Source organism: Papaver somniferum, chromosome 10, assembly GCF_003573695.1.
Source record: "Papaver somniferum cultivar HN1 chromosome 10, ASM357369v1, whole genome shotgun sequence".
In the NCBI taxonomy this organism is placed as follows: Eukaryota; Viridiplantae; Streptophyta; class Magnoliopsida; order Ranunculales; family Papaveraceae; genus Papaver; species Papaver somniferum.
Window position 1 is genome coordinate 149,544,217 of NC_039367.1, and position 19,424 is coordinate 149,563,640.

The 19,424-nt window shown below is 37.5% G+C and overlaps 2 protein-coding genes and 1 long non-coding RNA gene across 3 annotated transcripts; all 3 read left to right on the forward strand.

Moving 5' to 3' along the window:
* The first annotated feature begins 800 nt into the window (after positions 1 to 800).
* On the forward strand, positions 801 to 5,839 carry LOC113318240 (probable inactive ATP-dependent zinc metalloprotease FTSHI 2, chloroplastic). Its single transcript, XM_026566376.1, has 11 exons — positions 801 to 2,403; positions 2,651 to 2,823; positions 2,948 to 3,049; positions 3,141 to 3,305; positions 3,424 to 3,564; positions 4,143 to 4,301; positions 4,400 to 4,485; positions 4,738 to 4,816; positions 4,959 to 5,081; positions 5,194 to 5,250; positions 5,352 to 5,839. Exons 1-11 carry the CDS (start codon positions 1,077 to 1,079, stop codon positions 5,565 to 5,567), a joined length of 2,628 nt encoding a protein of 875 aa, XP_026422161.1. The 5' UTR covers positions 801 to 1,076; the 3' UTR covers positions 5,568 to 5,839.
* Positions 5,840 to 8,220: 2,381 nt separating this feature from the next.
* LOC113316940 lies at positions 8,221 to 9,765 on the forward strand. The gene is made up of 2 exons (XR_003343112.1): positions 8,221 to 9,499; positions 9,649 to 9,765. It is a non-coding gene; the product is annotated as an uncharacterized LOC113316940 (long non-coding RNA).
* Positions 9,766 to 13,075: 3,310 nt separating this feature from the next.
* On the forward strand, positions 13,076 to 15,271 carry LOC113319263. The gene is made up of 2 exons (XM_026567528.1): positions 13,076 to 13,441; positions 13,697 to 15,271. The coding sequence occupies exons 1-2, from the start codon at positions 13,221 to 13,223 to the stop codon at positions 14,079 to 14,081; spliced, it is 606 nt and encodes a 201-aa protein (XP_026423313.1). The 5' UTR covers positions 13,076 to 13,220; the 3' UTR covers positions 14,082 to 15,271.
* The last annotated feature ends 4,153 nt before the right edge of the window (positions 15,272 to 19,424 follow it).

Genomic DNA, 19,424 nt, shown 5'->3' on the forward strand with positions numbered 1-19,424 from the left:
CATTCGATGTATGTAGAAATCGAATTTTGTTGTTTACAAATGCATACAAACGCACACAAAATGGGTATTTGAGTTTCTTAACAACATGCTTGTATGTTTGATCCATTATTCACTCTGATCTCGTGCGATTCTTGATTCTTCATGTTCTTCTAGGGCTTTTTCTCCTCCACAAAAGTTAGGATCATTCAACAAAATCCCCAAATCGTCGTTATGTACCGATTCTATATTTTCCTACCGATTATTTCTTTTAACTACTGATTGCCTACCGATTATGAGAGGACATATTAGCATTTCCAGAAATCAGAGATAAGAAATGGCTTCGTTTTACATTTGGGGAATAATACGGATTCGCGGTTAGTTGGGGTAGGAAATTCGGCCTTCACTAATGTTTCGTAGAAAAAATGGAAAGTGAAGGGAATTGAACTCGAGAAGCCTTACTCCTAGGCTAACTCTTCAACCACAGATCCACAAGCTCGGTTTTGTTTAATTCAGCATATACATTATAGATAACAGTTTAAAACCTATATTTTTTCGCCGCAACATGTCTATACGATAAAATTAGGCTATTAAATTCACAGATACATATTAATTTAATTATATTAACAAGCCCAATTTTCCGTCCAAATTCAATTATCTAAAATGAATTATATACACGTACGTATGCCGTTTCGAATTATCACTAAATTGAAAATGGTTAACCGAATAGTGGATCGAATTTACTTTCCATTGAAACAAATAATACACGTTTTATGCCGTCCCGAACGTTTTCCGAATCCCAAATTGCTAACTAGGTTCGGGACAAGTTTTTTCATCTCTTCGAAAAGAAAGACTCCGTCCCCTCCCATATCTACACTATACTCTCGAAATTCACTGAAATTCCCAAACCATCACCACATTCAAAAAATAAATAAATTAGGGCATTACACATAAAACCCCTAATCTCAATTCTTCCATTTAAACAGACTTGATGAAACTGAGGAAGCAATTTCTGCAACTTTTCAGTTGCGAATAAATGAAGTAAGTAACATTATCTATCACATTTCCACCTCTTTATTATTCCTCTTGAAATTTTTTTCATGGATAGTTACAGTTTTCTTAGTTCATCAAGATTCCAATTCCATCAATTGAAGACTCTGAACCCTAAAACTCATAGAAATAGAAAACCCATTTACATTCCTTCATCAATTTCATGTAATTTTAAAAACTCAGAAAATGAAGAAAAAAAGAGAAATGGATTAGAATTACTTCAATTTTCAGTAACCTTATCTGTAATCTCTGCATCATTAATATCACCACAAGCTGCAAATGCAGCTGCAAAAACTACGAAATCAGCGAAACGGGCAGCTAAGAAGGTAGAAGCCTTATCACCTGAAGAGTTGAAATTATGGTCTAAAGGGTTGCCTGTTGTTAGTAATAGAATTCCATATACGGAGATATTGGATTTGAAACAAGAGGGGAAACTTAAACATTTGATTAAGCTGCCTTCGGGGAATTTGAGGCAGAAACCGGATTCGGTTCTAGTTGTCTTAGAGGATTCTAGGGTTTTAAGGACTGTTTTACCAACATTGGAAAGAGATGTGAAGTTTTGGGATTCATGGGATGAGTTAAAATTGGATACTGTTTGTGTTAATGCTTATACTCCTCCTGTTAAAAAACCCGAGTATCCGTCGCCTTATTTAGGATTTGTGAACAAGTTTTCGGAGTTTCTGATGTCATTTATGAAGACAAAGCCACTATCGAAACGAGCTTTGGAAATTCAGATGGCGAGGAAAGAGTTGCAAATGAGGAAGAAGTTTGAGTTGGCGAGAGTGAAGAATGAGCGGGAGATGATGGAGAAGGCTCTTAGAATGCAGAAGAAGACGGAAGAGAGGGAGAGGAGGAAGGAGATTAGAAGGATAGAGCAAGAGGAATCGTTGCGTCGGTCTAAGGAGAGTTATGAACGGATGGCTTTAGTTTGGGCAAATATGGCTCATGATCAGACTATAGCAGGATTTCTTGGGGTTTTCTTCTTTTACTTGTTTTATAGGGTTGTTGTGTTGAATTATCGGCAACAACAGAAGGATTACGAGGATAGGTTAAAAATTGAGAAAGCCGACAGGGAGGAGAGGCAGAAGATGAGGCGATTAGAGAAGGAGATGGAAGGTACAGAGGGTGAAGAGGATGAGGTTGAAGGGAAGGATGGTGATAAAAATCCTTACATGAAAATGGCAAATCAGTTTATGAAATCTGGTGCTCGTGTTCGTCGAGCGCGCCATAAACGATTGCCCCAGTTTCAGGACCGAGGTGTGGATGTGAAGTTTACAGATGTTGCCGGGCTTGGAAAAATACGACTTGAACTTGAAGAGGTTGTGAAGTTCTTCACACATGGAGAAATGTACAGAAGGAGAGGAGTAAAGATACCAGGTCAGATTACATTGCTCGTAATTGAGTGAGAACCATGTTTTTTTTTCTTAATAGAACTGGAAATGTTTTCAGAACCCATTTTGACATAGAAAATTAACAATTTGTCAAATCTTTTTTCATTTCTTTATCATGAGGATTCGTACACCAAAGTAGCATCTAGCAGGTTAGCTGCTGGTAATTTAGTCTGGTGTCGCTTCTGCATTTAGTTTTAGTTGGAATGTTGATAATTTATCTGTTGCTTATTCAGGTGGTATACTTCTTTGTGGACCTCCTGGAGTAGGGAAAACTTTGTTAGCAAAAGCTGTAGCTGGTGAGGCTGGGGTGAATTTCTTTTCGATTTCCGCTTCTCAGTTTGTGGAAATATATGTTGGTGTGGGTGCTTCTCGTGTGCGGGCATTATATCAAGAAGCAAGGGAAAATGTATGCCATCCCCATTTATCTGAATTTGTCTTTGCTTCACTTTTGTTTGGAATCTTTTCATTGTGCTTCTTGTCATGTTATTGCTTATTTTGGGTAGAAATGATGTTGATGCACCATTATTTAGGCACCATCTGTTGTCTTCATTGATGAAATTGATGCCGTTGGTAGAGAACGTGGTCTAATTAAAGGTTCTGGTGGACAAGAGCGTGATGCCACTCTTAATCAGGTCAGCAGAAGGATATTGAAACACTACTTCTATTGGTTTCTTTAAATCTAAAGAGTATGTTAACATTTATTGGTTTATTTGGAAACCTTAGCTCCTTGTATGCTTGGATGGGTTTGAAGGGAGAGGTAATGTCATCACCATCGCCGCCACAAATAGACCTGATATCCTTGATCCAGCACTAGTTAGACCGGGAAGGTTTGATCGAAAAATTTACATCCCCAAACCTGGCCAAATTGGTCGAATTGAGATTCTGAAGGTACCAACTCCTCACCAATTCTGCGAACAGAAAGCTTTAGAGTACAAGACTATAAGTAATCCCAGTTCCTGTATAATTTTTCACCATGCTAAGGTTACTCCTAATTTTCTGCTAACAGGTGCATGCTCGTAAGAAGCCAATTGCTGAAGATGTTGATTATATGGCCGTCGCTAGTATGGCAGAGGGAATGGTAGGAGCTGAGCTAGCAAATATTATTGAGGTTGCTGCCATTAATATGATGCGTGACGAACGAACTGAGGTATATATAACCTGCTTTTTGATTTTGATTTATCTGTTTGAGGATATTGAATTGACGATCTCATAAATGTCCTGAGAGAAAATTTAGCATTCTTATTTTGTCTAGGCCATGCAAGTTGATGAACGGCAGATAATTTAGCATTTTTTTTTAGTGGATGTTGTCATAGGTTTCAAGTGTCTGAGGTAGACATCAATGAAACCCCCATGAATGTTGATATTCTAAAATAGAGCCAGTTACTTGCATTTCCTTAAAACACCAAGTTATCTTGTATCTGCTCATCTCTTTTTATTCTTCTCTGACTGAAAAATAGCCGTAGGCCTATATTTCTCAAGCATGAGTTTCAGAAGTTTCTTAATTTTGATTAACTAATCAAGCTATCGTTTAGTGTACCTTAGCCAACAGACGATTTAGTCATTTTAGAGAATATATATCAATGTTATCCAACTGTACGCACTTGTCCTGCTCACTTGGCTTTTACATTTGACTCATCTTAGTTACGTATCTGATAGCTAACCTAATTTGCACACTTCCAATTTTCCTACCTAAGATTTTGTTAAGCATATCTAGTACTTGCGCAGATTACAACTGATGATTTGTTACAAGCTGTGCAAATAGAAGAACGAGGAACACTTGATAGAAAGGATAGAAGCCTAGAAATGTGGAAGCAACTAGCTCTCAATGAAGTTGCCATGGCTGTGGCGTCTGTGAACTTTCCAGATCTGAAGAACGTTGAGTTTGTACTGCGCTGAACTCAATTCATATTTTCCTTTTCTCCTTGAATTGAAAAACTGAACTCTCTATTCGTGTAAGGAACTGATATCCTTTATTTTAATAGGTCACTATTTCACCTAGAGCAGGCAGAGAAATGGGTTATGTCCGGGTGAAGATGGATCATTTGAAATTTAGTGAAGGAATGCTTAGGTATGATTTCATTTTTGACCCAACTACTGCACTTCCATTGCCTTTCTGCTATAAGGGGAGAACATTGTAATCGTAGTATCGAATAAATGAGAGCTGTAGCTGGAGGATTTCTCAGCCTCAGGAAGGGGTGTGCCAGAAGCACATGCCCTTCATTTGGGTAGTCGCCACATTTCTTGGGCTATTTATGCTACTTTTTCGTCTCAAGTAGTTGCTAATCATCAGATGCCATTTTTGCAAAATGTCTCCATGTAGTCGACAGTCTTTGCTGGATCATATTACTGTTCAACTAGCACCTCGAGCGGCAGACGAGATTTGGTATGGCAAAGATCAGGTATGATAACTTCTTTCTTGGTCTCTTGTGCTAGATTACACTAAATTGTATTGCAAGGCTTGCGCTGTTTTGATAATGCTAATGCAGCTGCCCAGTGTTAATATGATGCACTTGTAAGATTTAACATGATGAAATATTTCAGTTGAGCACAATTTGGGCAGAAACGGGAGACAATGCCAGGTCCGCTGCCCGAAGCTTAGTCCTTGGTGGTCTTACAGATAAACATTATGGGCTGTCTGATTTTTGGGTTGCAGACCGGCTTGATGTATGCTGCACTCATCTCTTCTCCATATACTGTATTATTCTGTTGTATAACGCTGTTAGTTGGTTAAATCCCATATTGCATAACATATTACCAAATTTATATATCAATTCAGGACATCGATTTGGAGGCCTTGCAGATTCTTAACACTTGTTATCAACGCGTTAAAGAGGTAAACCTCGGTTCTGTTGGCTACGTTTTCCCTATAGTATTCCTGCTTAAATTTCTTTAACAATAATGATCCCCGTCTTTGTTTAAATAAATGCATCACAGATCCTGAAGCGAAATCAAACACTCGTGAATGTCATGGTTGATGAACTCGTTCAAAAGAAAACTCTTACTAAACAAGAGTTTTTTCGCCTGGTGGACCTACATGGTTCGCTCGAACCAATCCAACCCACTATCCTTGACATCAGAGTTGCTAACCGCAAGAAGTTACAAGAAAAGATGATGCACCAGATGGAAGTATCACAACAGAGCAGCATTTGAGACCGTAGAAATCAAAGATCACCAAAAAGGCATCCAGTCCGCTAGGATGAAGCTTCACATAGACTAACAGGTTCAAACCAGACATCGAGCACCATCAATAAACATCAGAACCAGGGTTGTACTGAATTTTGTATGTAGGCATTTCAGTTGTTGTTTTGTCAGTACATTGTTTTCTTGTAATCTTGTACAGTTCGCTGAACGGCGAGAACTGAAAGCCGGTGACATCGGAGAAATCAAAAAAGAAGAGAAATAAAATCCAAAGAAAACAGAAATTGTAGTCTTGGACTCATTTTTTCAAAATCACCGCCACAGTGCCACGGTGAAGCAAAAATACCCTCCGCAATCAGTATAAAAAGTGTATGCTGAGTGTAAGAACTTGATAAGCTGGAACGCATCTCGAGATTGTTCTGTATAAAGTATAAACCGAAGAAACCAAAAGCCCTAGATTTTCTCCCTAGAATCTCCCTCAGCAGCAATGTTCATTCCCCGATTAGGTACATCTACATGAGCAGCTCTTGGAGTAGGAGCTGGAAGTGCTATGACATAGATTCTTGACTGAATTTCCTTACACTTTTCCTCATCATGGAGGAGAACAAAAACATCACTTGCAAGCACGGAAAGGCAATTTTGGATAAAATGCAGTCATATAGTAAGTCTTACTATTAGTGTTAAAAACTATCTTTCTTGTTAATGGAGTGTTAAGGGGAACCATGTGTTTGGCTTCATAACTATTCCCGGCTGGGGTTTCACCCGCAACAAAAGTACATATCTGATCAAACACCTCCCGAACTCTGCAAGATCAGTAGGGATATCAACTTGAACCGGCATTAGTGTAGTTTCCCAGACCAGATCAAAAACCGATTCCAGTTTGTTCAACGGTTGCACTGCAAACAACTGACCAAACAAAAGTAAAGGCCTACAAGTAAAAGCAATATCTCCATCTTGAGACTTCTTAAACATGACCACAAATAAATTTTGAATACCCATCCCTCGAATATACGGTTTTGCAAGCTTGAAGTCTGAAGAGTTAATGGGCCCGATTCTGTTAAGGTGATGCTTCACTGAAGTTTTGTATTAACTACGAGAGTTATCACAGAGTAAAGCATCAAAGGTATGTGAAAATTCTTCAACATCTTCATCTAGGTATAACACTCTAACTTGATCAGCAGAATAAGCCATATGATAACAACAACTAATGAAACTCAGAAAGGTAAAGAAGAACTAAGGTTTGCAGTGTGAAAAAACTGAAGAACAAACATTGCATTTATAGAACAGTAAGTAATTAGATAGACAATACATTAACACAGTTCTTGGAAGTGACATATGATTGAAACTGCACCACTGACAAAAACTTCACGCTTGAGTGAATTAACCATTATTAGCATGCAACTGACAACTCAAATATGCTTATTCTCAATACACAGAAGATCAAAGAGCAGCTGAACAAAGAAATAAAACTGCCAAGTGTATCAATACTTCTGAAGCAGCCACCCTTAATAAAGAGCATTAGTGAACTGATTAAAAAGATTTTATCTCTCTTAATATAAAATTAGCAGCATAGTGGGAAGATAAGAATATTAACACAACTTTTCATGTAGAGGAAACATACTTTTAATTCCAACAAGAAACTCCCTGTGGATTAATACAGAATTAAAGCCTATGAAGCTATCTAACAGTCCCAATATAATCATCATTAAGGAATGACTTCACTGAGATAAAGCAGATTTAAAATCTTCAATACAAAACAATTCAGAAGTATATTATCAAGGAAGTGGAATCTTAACTTGAAAAGCATAAAATCCCTATGTATCATCAAATCCAAACACATAGTAGGATCTCACAAAGAACCTAGAAACCTCAGAGCGACTCAACTGTCTTCTTTAAATAAAGAGTAACAATGGTCTGACGAGTGATTTTAAAAAGACAGTATTCGGAGTATCATACTGAGAACCAGACTAACCCATCTTGTCTTATATCCCAATTGATTATAGAATCTCATGATGTAGAACATTGAACTCTATGACTTTACCTCCATTAGCTCATGACCTAAAATAAAAATTAGCAGAAAGAAAGAAAGAGAAGACAGAAAGGAAACAAATCAATAAGAGATTAGATATTTTACAAAATCAAACCTAGCTTATCATCATTAAAACAAAATATAAAACTTCAATTGCAGAAAGAAAACGAAAAAACTGTCGAAGTTAGGTCAAAAACTTCAGCAGCAAAAACAAAACCGATTGAGTTAAAATTAGTATATAATAGACAGGATTAAAGTATAAGAAAGCTAACAAACCATGAAATTGGAAAAATCCAGAAGAGAATTCCTGAATAGTACTGAGACTGATGAAGATGAAGGCTATATTGACTTAGTCAACATCGCAAGAAAATCGCCAGAGCCTCTCAAAAGTAATACAATCCGATTACTAAGTTATCCTTAATCGACTCTGGACTCATTTTTTACAAAATCCACCTCAACGCACCATCGGCGCCACCAGCCACTGTAGGGTGAAGCAAAAACACCCGCCGACAACCAGTAAAAAAAAGAGTGTATGCTGAGTGTAAGAACCTGATAAGCTGGAACACATCTCGAGATTGTTCTGTATAAAGGATAGACCGCAGAAACCAAAACACCTAAATTTTATTTGAACCCTAAAATTCATTTACACTGCAAAATCCTAATCCTTGCTGTATTAAAAAAAAAAAAGAAAACTGGGTCCCGATCGAAGAAGAGTTTCAACAAGATTCTTCCAACAGAGATAATTTCAGATATCTCAACTCGTTTACCCACAGAATCAGCATTAGAATGTAAGTTGGTCTGCAAAACATGGATGAATCTCATTCAACATTCATCATTTCCCCAAATGCATTTAGCTCGTCTAAATCATCCAGATTCAGCCGAATCAGGTAAGTTAAGATATGTTTATTTGAAATCAGATGATGATGATTGGTTTAATCGTAGTCAACATCTTTCGTATTTTGAGTTTAATGATAATAAGGATTGGAATTATGCAAAACCCATTTACAGAAAAATCAATCTTAGAACTGGATGCGAAGCTTACATCGTTATTGGTTCGTTTAATGGTTTGATTTGTATTTATGGAACTCAACCTGATATACCTGATACTAGAGGACCTGCTATTATTTATAACCCAGTGACAAATGAATACGTTGTTCTTCCAGAATTTGATACTTTTCCACAATTTAAGACAAAAGGTTTTTTCGACTAATGAATAGAAGGTTGTTAGGATTTACACGGTACGGGGAGCACTTAATTCTGTAGAGGTCGAGGTGTACACTGTTGGGAGTGGTAAAGGATGGAGACACGTTGGGAAGTTTGATTTTGGTTTTAAATTTTCCACAGATTTTGAGCAAACACATGGTGTATTTCTGAATGAATGTCTTCATTGGAGGAATTAAGTAGGAGGAATGGTTCTGGTATTTGATTTGGCTCATGAAAAGTTTCTTCAGCATATTTCACCACCTCCTATCTAATGGAGACACATGATGATTGGAAAAATTATGATTGTAAGGTGTTAGGGGTATCTGGTGGTGGGATTTTATATTATGCTGTTTGTCAATTCTTTGGAGGACGTAACTTTGATGATGTATGGCTGTTAATGAAGAAGAGTAATGATCTTGTAATGAAAGAACATGAAGAACACCAGTCATGGGGTTGGAGTAAGGTGACTAGTCTTGGGCAAAGCAAACCGTTCGCATTTATGAAGAATGGCAGCGTCGTTTTACATTACGATGAAGGCACTATCAAAGTATTTCGCTCATCAACTTCAACCTGGAGAAACCTTGTAAAATACCGTGTAATATCTCATCAAGTATTTCCACACAAGCATACCTTAGTATCATTGAAAGAATTGGGTGAAGAAGGTGCAACGAAGTCACAGGGAATTAGTGGACCAATCAACTGTTAGAAACTGGTAAGTTTCATTTAGCTTAAATGTTTAATTGGGGTTTATGTTGAGATTGGTTAACAAGGGACCTAATTATTAACCTAAAACTATTAACAGTTATGTGTAGTACCTGCGAATAGTTCGTATCATTAATCCCAACTTTTTTTTGTATGCAGTCACACTTTATTACTTTGCTAATTGCGTTTGTTAGTTGCTTCACCTAATCTCAACGGGAGAACGTGATGCATGCTTTAGTAATTTGTTTCATTCATTGATCGGATTCGAATGTGAGAGCTTTCGCATTAGTACAAGTTATTCTGTTTTCGTTCTTACTTCTTAGTATGTTGATACTTGATAAATAACTATCAGGATCCAATTTGAAGCTTTTTAGATAATTTACCTTCCGATTATGGGAGTTGCAGTAGTGCACACAATGTTAGTGTTTAACTGGAAGTAATTTTAGTAAGCTTCACATCATTAGGGAATCTCATAAAGCATGGTGGGTATTCTGAGTACCAAAATTGTAAGGCTTTGACCTGCATTATTATTATCATCATCAGTATAATATCTGCATCGGTAATCTCCTAGGAGAAAAATATCTCCAAGGATTCAGCATTAATCCAATTGTCTTCATAGGTGATAAGGCTTGTGACTGGATCCGCTGTCTTCTGTTGTTGTTTTTCTTTTTTCTTGCGAACAGATGTAGGGCTGTTTATACTGACAGTACTGATGACACAGAGCAGGTTAACACTGAAGTGGTGTAGGATCTGTTTCTGCTATTTGTCCTGTCATGTTAGAACTCTTGTCAGAGTATATTAATGCTCGCCTGTATCTCTATTCTATAACGAGTTTTATATCAGTTTCTCCAAATGAATTCATCATTTACACCATGTTATCATTTTGGTGTTTCCTTTAGTTTCAGGAGACCCAGAATCGGTATGCCACTGAACACTCGTAGAGTCATAGTTTGTTCACAGTTTTTGAGAGGTGAACTTTTCTGCTGACAAGCAAAAAAGAAGAATAATCTGGCAAGGGTGAGGTATAAGTGTATAACAATATGATGCCTGCTTTCTTAGCGAGATTTAGAATCTCCTCATCAACACTATTACAGGTTTTGTGGAGTCTGTGTAACCTGTTGCTTTCTTGATTTCTGTTTTAGCTGTGTACTGCCTTTGTTTAAGGGCTGTTTGTTTGCGGGTTCCCTTCTTTGGGGTTTCCTTATTTAGTTGGTACTTGCTTTTTTTCTGTAAGTCGCACTGTTGTGCTTTCTTATAATGTTTTGCCCCTTGTCTGTTAAAGCAAAAATCGATTAAGCCAAATAAAAAGACCCTCTGAACAACTAGTTTTGCCTTTGTTTATCACTATGTGTAAGAAGTTCTGTTGTAATGATAGATAACCAGGTGGCTAGGGCATATGGTTAGAGATATTAGCGGAGTATCTATGCAAGTTATTCTGTTTGGTTCTTACTTCTTAGCATGTTGATAGATCATAGATAATTATCAGTTTGAAGTTTTTCTGATTTTCCTCCTTTTCGATGTTGGGAGTTGCAATACTGCGCCCAATGTTAGTGTTTAACTAAAACTAATTTTGGTAAGCTTCACAGGTCACACCAGTAGGTAATTTGATTCATAAAGCATGGTAGGTATTCTGAGTACCAAAATTAAAAGTCTTTGACCTGCAGTATTATCATCATCATCATCAGTGTAATAGCTGCTTTGTTAACCTTTTTCAATAAACTAGGAGGAAAATATCTCCATGATTCCAGCATTAACCCTATGCCAATTGGTGACAGGGTTTACATTGGTGTTTTGTTTTGGTTGGCTTGTCAGTTGTTCCACTATCTTTTGTTGCTGTTTATCTTTCTTCTTGTGAACAGAAGTAGGGTTGTTTAGCGTGTACTTTATTTAGTTTCAGGAGCCCCAGAATCGGTATGCCTAGTTTTAGAGAGGTGAACTTTTCTGCTGTCAGGATAGCAAAAAAGAGGAGTAATCTGGCAAGGGGTTATGTAAGTGTATGTAATATGAGGCCTGCTTTCTTTGTGAGATTATTACAGGTTTTGTGGAGTCTGTATAATCGTTGCCCTTTTGATTTCTGTTTTGGTCCCTTCATGATCTTAAGCTATCTGGCTCATAGATGGGCTTTTATGCGGTCATAACCCGATGCAGTCAACTCTAAGGCCTGTCCTTTATTGCATCAAACCCAATACAAATCCAACCGGTTCTCCCATTTTTGATTTTTCCCACCCACACACCTTTGCTTCATCATCCTAGAATAGTTGTGCTAAATTTTGTATTTAGGCGTCAGTCTACCTTACCAATATGAGTTAACATCAGTCCATATATCTATAAAGAAGCTAACATCAGTTATCCACAGTTTAATAATCCTAGAATGGTTTTGCTAAATTTTGTAGTCCGGCTTGCTGGCTCTGATACCCGGACTGTCACAAGGCTGCAATTTTTAGACTCACCACCGTTGGCGCTACCGCCACAGTGCTGACATAACTTTAATCAATCTCAAGCATTCTTAGACTCACCACCATTGGTGCCTCCACCGCAGTGCCTAGCCGTTGCAACTTGAACATGGTAGCTCACTGTAAAGAGTGTACGCTGAGTGTAAGAACCTGATTAGCTGAAACACATCCTTATTCTTATTCTTCCCATTTCTTGTATGGGGATCTTTGCAACTGCAAACAAGCGCATATCTCGAATTTGTTTCTGTATAAAGTAAACCCTAAAAATTCTTAGAAAACCCCCTACATCTTCTTTAAAGTTTAAACCCTAAAAATTCATTTTCTCTACAAAATCCTTGCTTGATAAAAAAAAAAAGATTTTCCTTATTTCCCATCCCTTTTTCCTATTTCCCATCCCTTCACAATTGTTAAAATCAATTTACTTTCCAATTCAGATTTTTCCTATGTACAACTCATTAAAAGTCAAATTAGCTATGGCCATGTCTTTTGCTCGTCTTCTTGTCCATGAATCCCTCTTTTCCATTAAACAAAACTAAAAAGGATCAACTAAATCCTAATTTAGATTCCAATTAATTATTATAATTTTATAGGCAATTAATCAGTAACCATTATTATGGAATATCCATTAATCTAGAGAAAGTATTTCAACCGGGCTATGTTAATTTGATTGGATCCCATTTTATGAGCAAGGTTTAGAGTTGATTAATTAACTTAATTAATCACATAAACAACATAGTCTTAAGAATATGATCATCTAATGGCAGTAACAGTGCCAATTGCTCTTGAACTAGTCGTGTTTGTGCCAGAATATGCTAAGCAAATCACGCCGTTTAGGGTTTACTTCAAATAATCCTAAAAGATAGTACCAGATGCTAAAAGATAATCCTAAAAGATACTAACATATGCTACCGTTAATATCATATGCTTCCAAATCAGTGTATGATTCAATCGGTCCCTTTATAAATCACAATATATGTTCAAACTACTCATTAAGTAATATGATGCCATAGTCTCGTTGTCCACCATTTTTAACAATATCGCACACCAAATTTTTTTCCTTCTCTATTTTCACCGAAGGTGGTGATAATCATGGAGATGAACAGATAGTGGTCGATGGTGGAGATGAAGATGGATACTCGGTCTATCACCTTTTTTTTTCTGGTTAGTTTTAGGGTGATTTTATTTTTGGGTGTAAATAAAAAGTCAAGAAATAGGATTCAGCATATATGATATTTGAAATGGGTGGTACTTAGGATAATTGGGGATAGAAATTATGGGATGGGAAATAAGAAAAACCAAAAAAATGGGGTCTCGATTAACAAAGAATTTCAACGAAAGTTTTCCAACAGATATAATTTCAGACATCTTAACTCGTTTACCCACCGAATAAGTATTAGAATGCAAGTTAGTCTGCCAAACATGGAAGAATCTCATTCAATATCCATCCTTTCCCCAACTGCACTTAGCTCGTCTCAATCATCCAGATTCGATCGATTCAGGTAAGTTAAGATATGTTTACTTGAAATCAGATGAAAATGATGATAGTTTTGATCCTGATAAATATCTTTCCTATTTTGAATTTAATGATAATGAGGATTGGAGTTATGCAAAACCCATTTATAGAAAAATCAATTTTACAACTAGATGTGAAGCTTACATCATTATTGGGTCGTTTAATGGTCTGATTTGTGTTTATGGAGCTCAACCTGATATACCTGATAGTACTCAAGGACCTGCTATTATTTTCAACCCAGTGACAAAAGAATACCTTTCTTTGGTGGTGGGATTTTGTATTATGCTTTTTGTCAATCCTTTCGGCAACGTGACTTTGATGATGTGTGGCTGCTAATGAAAAAGAGTAATGATGAACAAGAAGGACACCAGTCATGGGGTTGGAGTAAAGTGACTAGTCTTGAGCAAAGTGAACCGTTTGCCTTTTTTGATGATAGCAGCACCGTTTTACGTTATGATGAAGACACTAATAAAGTATTTCGCTCAACAACTTGGGAAAAGCTTGTATATGTTAATGCAATATCTTGTCAAGTATTTCCACACAAGCATACCTTAGTTTCATTGAAAGATATGGGCGAAGAAGGTGCAACGAAATCACAGAGAACTAGCGGACAAATCAACTGTTAAAAACTGGTAAGTTTCATTTAGCTTTTGGAAGTCATAATCTTATGCTTAGATATTTAAATGGGTTTTATTTTGAAATTGGTTAACAAGGGACCTCTTTATTAACCTAAAACTATCGACAGTTATGTATCAATACCTGCGAGTATGTGTTTGTATCTTTAATCCCAACTTTATGTGAGTGTTCTTTCATAAGCAGTCACTCTTTATTGCTTTGCTAATTGCATTTGTTAGTCGCTTGACCTAATTTCAATGAGAGAATGTGATGCATGCTTTAGTACTTTGTTTCATTCATTGATCAGATTCGAGTAAGCATATGCAGGCGAACGGCGAAAGTGAGAGCATTCGCATCAGTACAAGTTATTCTGTTTGATTCTTACTTCTTAGTATAGTATGTTGGTACTTGGTAGATAATTATCAGGATCCAATTTGAAGCTTTTCTAATTTGCCTCTGTTTCGATATTGGGAGTTGCAATAGTGGTAGTGTTTAAGTGGAAGTAATTTTAGTAAGCAATAGGGAATCTCATAAAGCATGGTGGGTATTCTTAGTACCGAAATTGAAGGACTTCGACCTGCTCTATTATTATCATCAGTATAATAGCTGCGTTGGTAATCTTTTTAGATAAACTAGGAGGAAAATAACTCCATGAACCGAGCATTAATCCTACTGTCTTCGTAGGTGATAGGGTTTACATTGGTGTTTTGTTTTGCTTGGCTTGTCAGTTGTTCCCATTGTCTTTTGTTGTAGTTTTTCTTTCTTCTTGTGAACAGAAGTAGGGTAGCTTAGTGTTTACTTTAGTATCAGGAGACCCAGAATCAGTATGCCTCTGAATACTCATAGTTTATTCACAGTTTTAGAGTGGTGAAGTTTTCTGCTGACAATGTAGCAAAAAAGGGGAGTAGTCTGGCAAGGCTGAGGTAAGTGTATATAATATGGGGCCTGCTTTCTTAGTGAGATTAGAATCTCCCCGTCAACACTCTCAGAGTCTGTATCTGTATAGCTTGTTTCCCTTCAAATTTCTTTGTTTTAGCTGTGTCCTTTATTTGAGAGCTGTTTGTTTGTGGGTGCCCATCTTCGAGGTTTCCCTTGTTTAGTTGGTACGTGCTTTTTCTATAAGTTGCACTGTTGTGCTTTCTTGTAATGTTTTGCGATTTTGGCTGTTAATGTAAAATGATTAAGCAAAAAAAAAAAAAAAGAGCCTCTAAACAATATTCTTGAAAAAGTTATACAGATGCTAGTTTACTTGTCAAGGAAAGAAATATCTTGGTTTTTCACAGAACTGAAGCTCTAATGTTCAGCACTGTGTAAGAAGATCTGTTGTAATGATTGAACCAGCTTACACAGTGTCCAGGACTTCGACCTGCACTAGTTAGTATACTAGGATAAAAATAACTCCATGAATCCAGCATTAACCCTACTGTGTTCATAGGTGACAGGTCTTACAGTGGTGTTTTGTTTTGGTTGGCTTTTGAGTTGATCCACTGTCGTTTGTTGTTGTTTTTCTTTCTTCTTGTGAACAGAAGTAGGGTTCTTCAGTGTTTACTTTTGTTTCAGGAGACCCAGGTCCCAGAATCAGTATGCCTCTGAACACTCGTAGTTTGTTCACAGTATTAGAGAGGTGAACTTTTGCACTAACAAGATAGCAAAAAAGGGGAGTAATCTGGCAAGGGGGTAAGTGTACGCAATATGAGACCTGCTTTCTTAGTGAGATCATTACAGGTTTTGTGGAGTCTGTATAGCTTGTTGCCCTTTTGATTTCCGTTTTAGCTGTGTCCTGCCTTTCAGGGGCGGAGCCAAGGGTTGACTAACCCTGGCTCTAGCCCCCTAAAATCTATAAAACCATTAAAAAGCCTTTAGTTTTATCATATATTTTGCACTTAGTCCCCCTGTTTTTTATATCTAGCCCACTAATGTCCACATTTTATACAATTTTTTTATTTTCGTCCCCCAATTTTATTATCTGGCTCCGCCTCTGCTGCCTTTGTTTAAGGGCTGTTTTTTTTGTGGGTGCCTTCTTTGGGGTTTCAGTTGTTTGTTGGTGTGTATTTTCTTTTTCTGTAAGTTGCACTGTTGTGCTTTCTTGGAATGATTTGCCATTCCGACTGTTAATGCAAAAATCAATTAAGCAAATTCTTGGTTATACAGATGCTGGTTGTCAAGGAAAGAATTATCTTTATTTTTTGCAAAACTGAAGCTCTAGTGTTCGTACTGTTAGAGACTACCATTGTTCTTAAATTGCAATACTGCTGGGATGGAAATCTGTCAAGTTGTCTATACCATGCATGGTGCATCACTGTTTCAGCTCATGGTTGCATGAATCCGTCTCTTTGACTCTCTTCATGATCTTAAGCTATCTGGCTCTTGGACGGGCTTTTACCCAGTCGTAACCCGATGCAATCAACCTTAAGGCCCATCCTTTATTGGACCAAATCCGATATAAATTCGATTCCCAACCAGTCTCACAAATTTTCCCACAATCCCGCTCACAACTTTGCTCTCTCTTCTCCGAGAATGAGTTAAATCAGTAACTGCAAAACATAAATTCTACCTCAGGGCATTGTTAGACTCACCACCCCTGGCGCCACCACCACAGTGTCGCGGTGAAACACAGATACCAGCAGGAGTTTATGCTGAGTGTAAGAACCTGATACTGGAACACATCCAAAATCATCATGAGCTTCACTGTATCCCATTCTTACCATTCTGGGTATGGGATTCTTTACTAAGTATACACATTTGGATACGAAGTAGAAGTCGGAAGCAAAAACTATTTTGCCTCAGAAAAAGTTTACATTTACTTTTTTTTTTTTCTTTTTACTTTTAGAACATGGCTTGATTGGGATATATCCAGATTAATTGGGGTATACCTAATGAGACAAAAGCTAGGTCGTTTTGAAGTAAAAGAAGCCACCCCTTAACCTTGTATTTTCAAAATGGCTAAATTGTCCCTGCAATGATTAACACTAATTTAATTGAAATGATTAGATTAGTTAAATTAGTTAGTTTATTTATATGAGTGGATTTGGAAATAATTGAGAGTAAGAAAGAGTATGAAGTAGTATAGGAAGTTTTTTTGGGGGGGGGGGGGGGGGGGGAAGTTAGGGTTTTTGAGAAATTTGTGATATAAGTGAGATGAGTGATTCTAATCCTGATTTTGAAGTGGGGGAGTTTTCTAACTTTCCTCCTACAGATGAGTACTTGTATAATGATCTACCAAATAATTCAAACGGATTATATGCATGATCCTCACTTTTATTTTCCTCAAACTCAAGATGGGTATGGAAGTGATGAATGTCTGGAGCCAAACGTAGAATCCAATGACCCAGAAGAAGAAAATGGAGTTGCAAGTAATCAGGTAGACAACTTACGTGGTGAAGATTGTGATTTTTCCATGCAAATGATCGGATTTTTTTCTCTTCACTTTTGCTGCTCAGTATCGGCAAGGTCGACTGTAAGAGCCGGCGTGGTCTTCATTTAAATAATGCCCCGACGTTTCATGAGCAGTGTTAAGTCGGAAAGGTCGAAAATTTGAACCCTGCCGACTACCAGATCTTTTGCAACGCAGGAGACGTTATTTGAAAATATTTAAGCCGGCATTGTAGTGGATATGTCGACCCTTCCGACTATACTTTGGTCGGCATTGTCTTATTTTTCTACCATGCCGGCTGTATTTAAGACAATGTTGTTTTATATATCGACCCTGCCAACTTTTGTTATACATATCAACTAACTTGTGATGTTTTATAGATTGCATTGGTACCGATGGCGGATCAGCCTCAAGCTCAAAATGTTGGGGGTCCTGATACTTCCGCACATTATGCTAATGATTTGGAGTGGAAGGAAAAAGACGACGCGGTCAAGTGGGTCGTTGAGAAAGCAAAAAAAGAAGATGTGCGTTCTAGTGAAAAACACCCAACAAAGAGGAACGCGGTTTGAAATGGTATGCGAGTGTAGTGGGTCACCAGACGCAAGTCACAAGAGAAAGGGTTATGTGTATGATAAGAAGACAGGGTGTACAAGACCAAGTCAAAGAAGTGTGGACGCCCATTCAAGATTATTTTTTGGAGGAACAAAGAAACCGATAACATGTGGAGAATGAATAGAGTTGATCTTGGTTGGCATAACCATAAAGATCCGGAAAGTCTTGTTGGGCACTGCCAAGTTGCCAAGTTGAAACCGCACGAGTTCGAACAAGTAAGAACAAGTTGGGGAATTAAACCAAGCAAGATCCTTAGTAAGTTTAAGAGGGACGACCCGGATAACCTTTCTTCATTGTCTACAATTTATGCGGCCAAGGAAACTATCAAAAGAATTGAATGAGATGGAAGACAGGTAATGGAAGAATCACAAAGGTTGGCACACAAATACAACTATACGGTGAGAGACCATGAGTCATCGGAAGGGAAGATGGATCGTATTTTTCTTCGCATCCCGATATGATTCAATTGGCCCGGTGCTTTTAACAAGTTTTGTTCATGGATTGTACTTATAAGACGAATAGGTACAACATGCCTTTGTTGAACATTGTAGAACAAACCTCGAATAAACAATTGTTCACGGTGGCATGATGTTTTATGGATCGTGAGAAGGATGATAGCTATATTTGGGCATTGGAAACTTTGAAGCTTCTCTACCACGAAGACGAGATTCCCGGGGTTATAGTGACTGACAATGAGCAAGCAATAATGAACAACGTGAGGATAGTTTTTCCCAATGAAAAAAATTTGCTTTGCACTTGGCATATACAATGCAATCTTAGAAAAAATTGTAGGAATCATATCCAAAAGCCAAAGGCAAAGAAAGGCACTAAACGTGAAAAGGAGGAAGATGAACCTCTTAGTAAACTAACTAAAGAGGAGAGAGAGGAAGATAAGAAGAAAGAAGATGGAGAATGGAAAGAAGGTGATATAAAGTTTGGGTTATTCATGAAACCGTGGGATAAGTTGGTTTAGTCGATGAGTGTGGCAAGATTGAGATAAACTTGTAGGAGTTCGAGGATGATTGGGGGACTAATTACCCCAAAGTAGTGGAATATTGCAAGATACAATGGTTGAGGCCACACAAAGAGAGGTTTGTGTATGCTTTTACTTACGACTATAAACATTTGAAACTTGAATCCACAAGTTTGGTAGAGCAAGCTCATGGGAGACTAAAAGGTCTACTTTTCACAAGTCAAAATGGGATTGTGACGGTGCAACATGCTATCCATGAGTACACTAATAATAATATCAACAAGATAAAAAAGCAATTCCAAGAAAGTAGCTACCGGAAGTTGAAGGAGTTTGAGGAGGATAATTGGTTGCTTGTTGGTATACATTGCGACGTCTCGCATTGGGCAATGCATTTTA

Excerpts from the sequence above, each read along its gene's own strand:
- LOC113319263 (XM_026567528.1), top strand. The coding sequence starts at position 13,221 with ATGGGAAATAAGAAAAACCAAAAAAATGGGGTCTCGATTAACAAAGAA. Across the intron at positions 13,442-13,696 it reads TCCAGATTCGATCGATTCAG|TGACAAAAGAATACCTTTCT; the intron begins GTAAGTTAAGAT and ends TTTTCAACCCAG.
- LOC113318240 (XM_026566376.1), top strand. The coding sequence starts at position 1,077 with ATGGATAGTTACAGTTTTCTTAGTTCATCAAGATTCCAATTCCATCAA. Across the intron at positions 3,050-3,140 it reads GTGATGCCACTCTTAATCAG|CTCCTTGTATGCTTGGATGG; the intron begins GTCAGCAGAAGG and ends TGGAAACCTTAG. Across the intron at positions 3,306-3,423 it reads GTCGAATTGAGATTCTGAAG|GTGCATGCTCGTAAGAAGCC; the intron begins GTACCAACTCCT and ends TTCTGCTAACAG.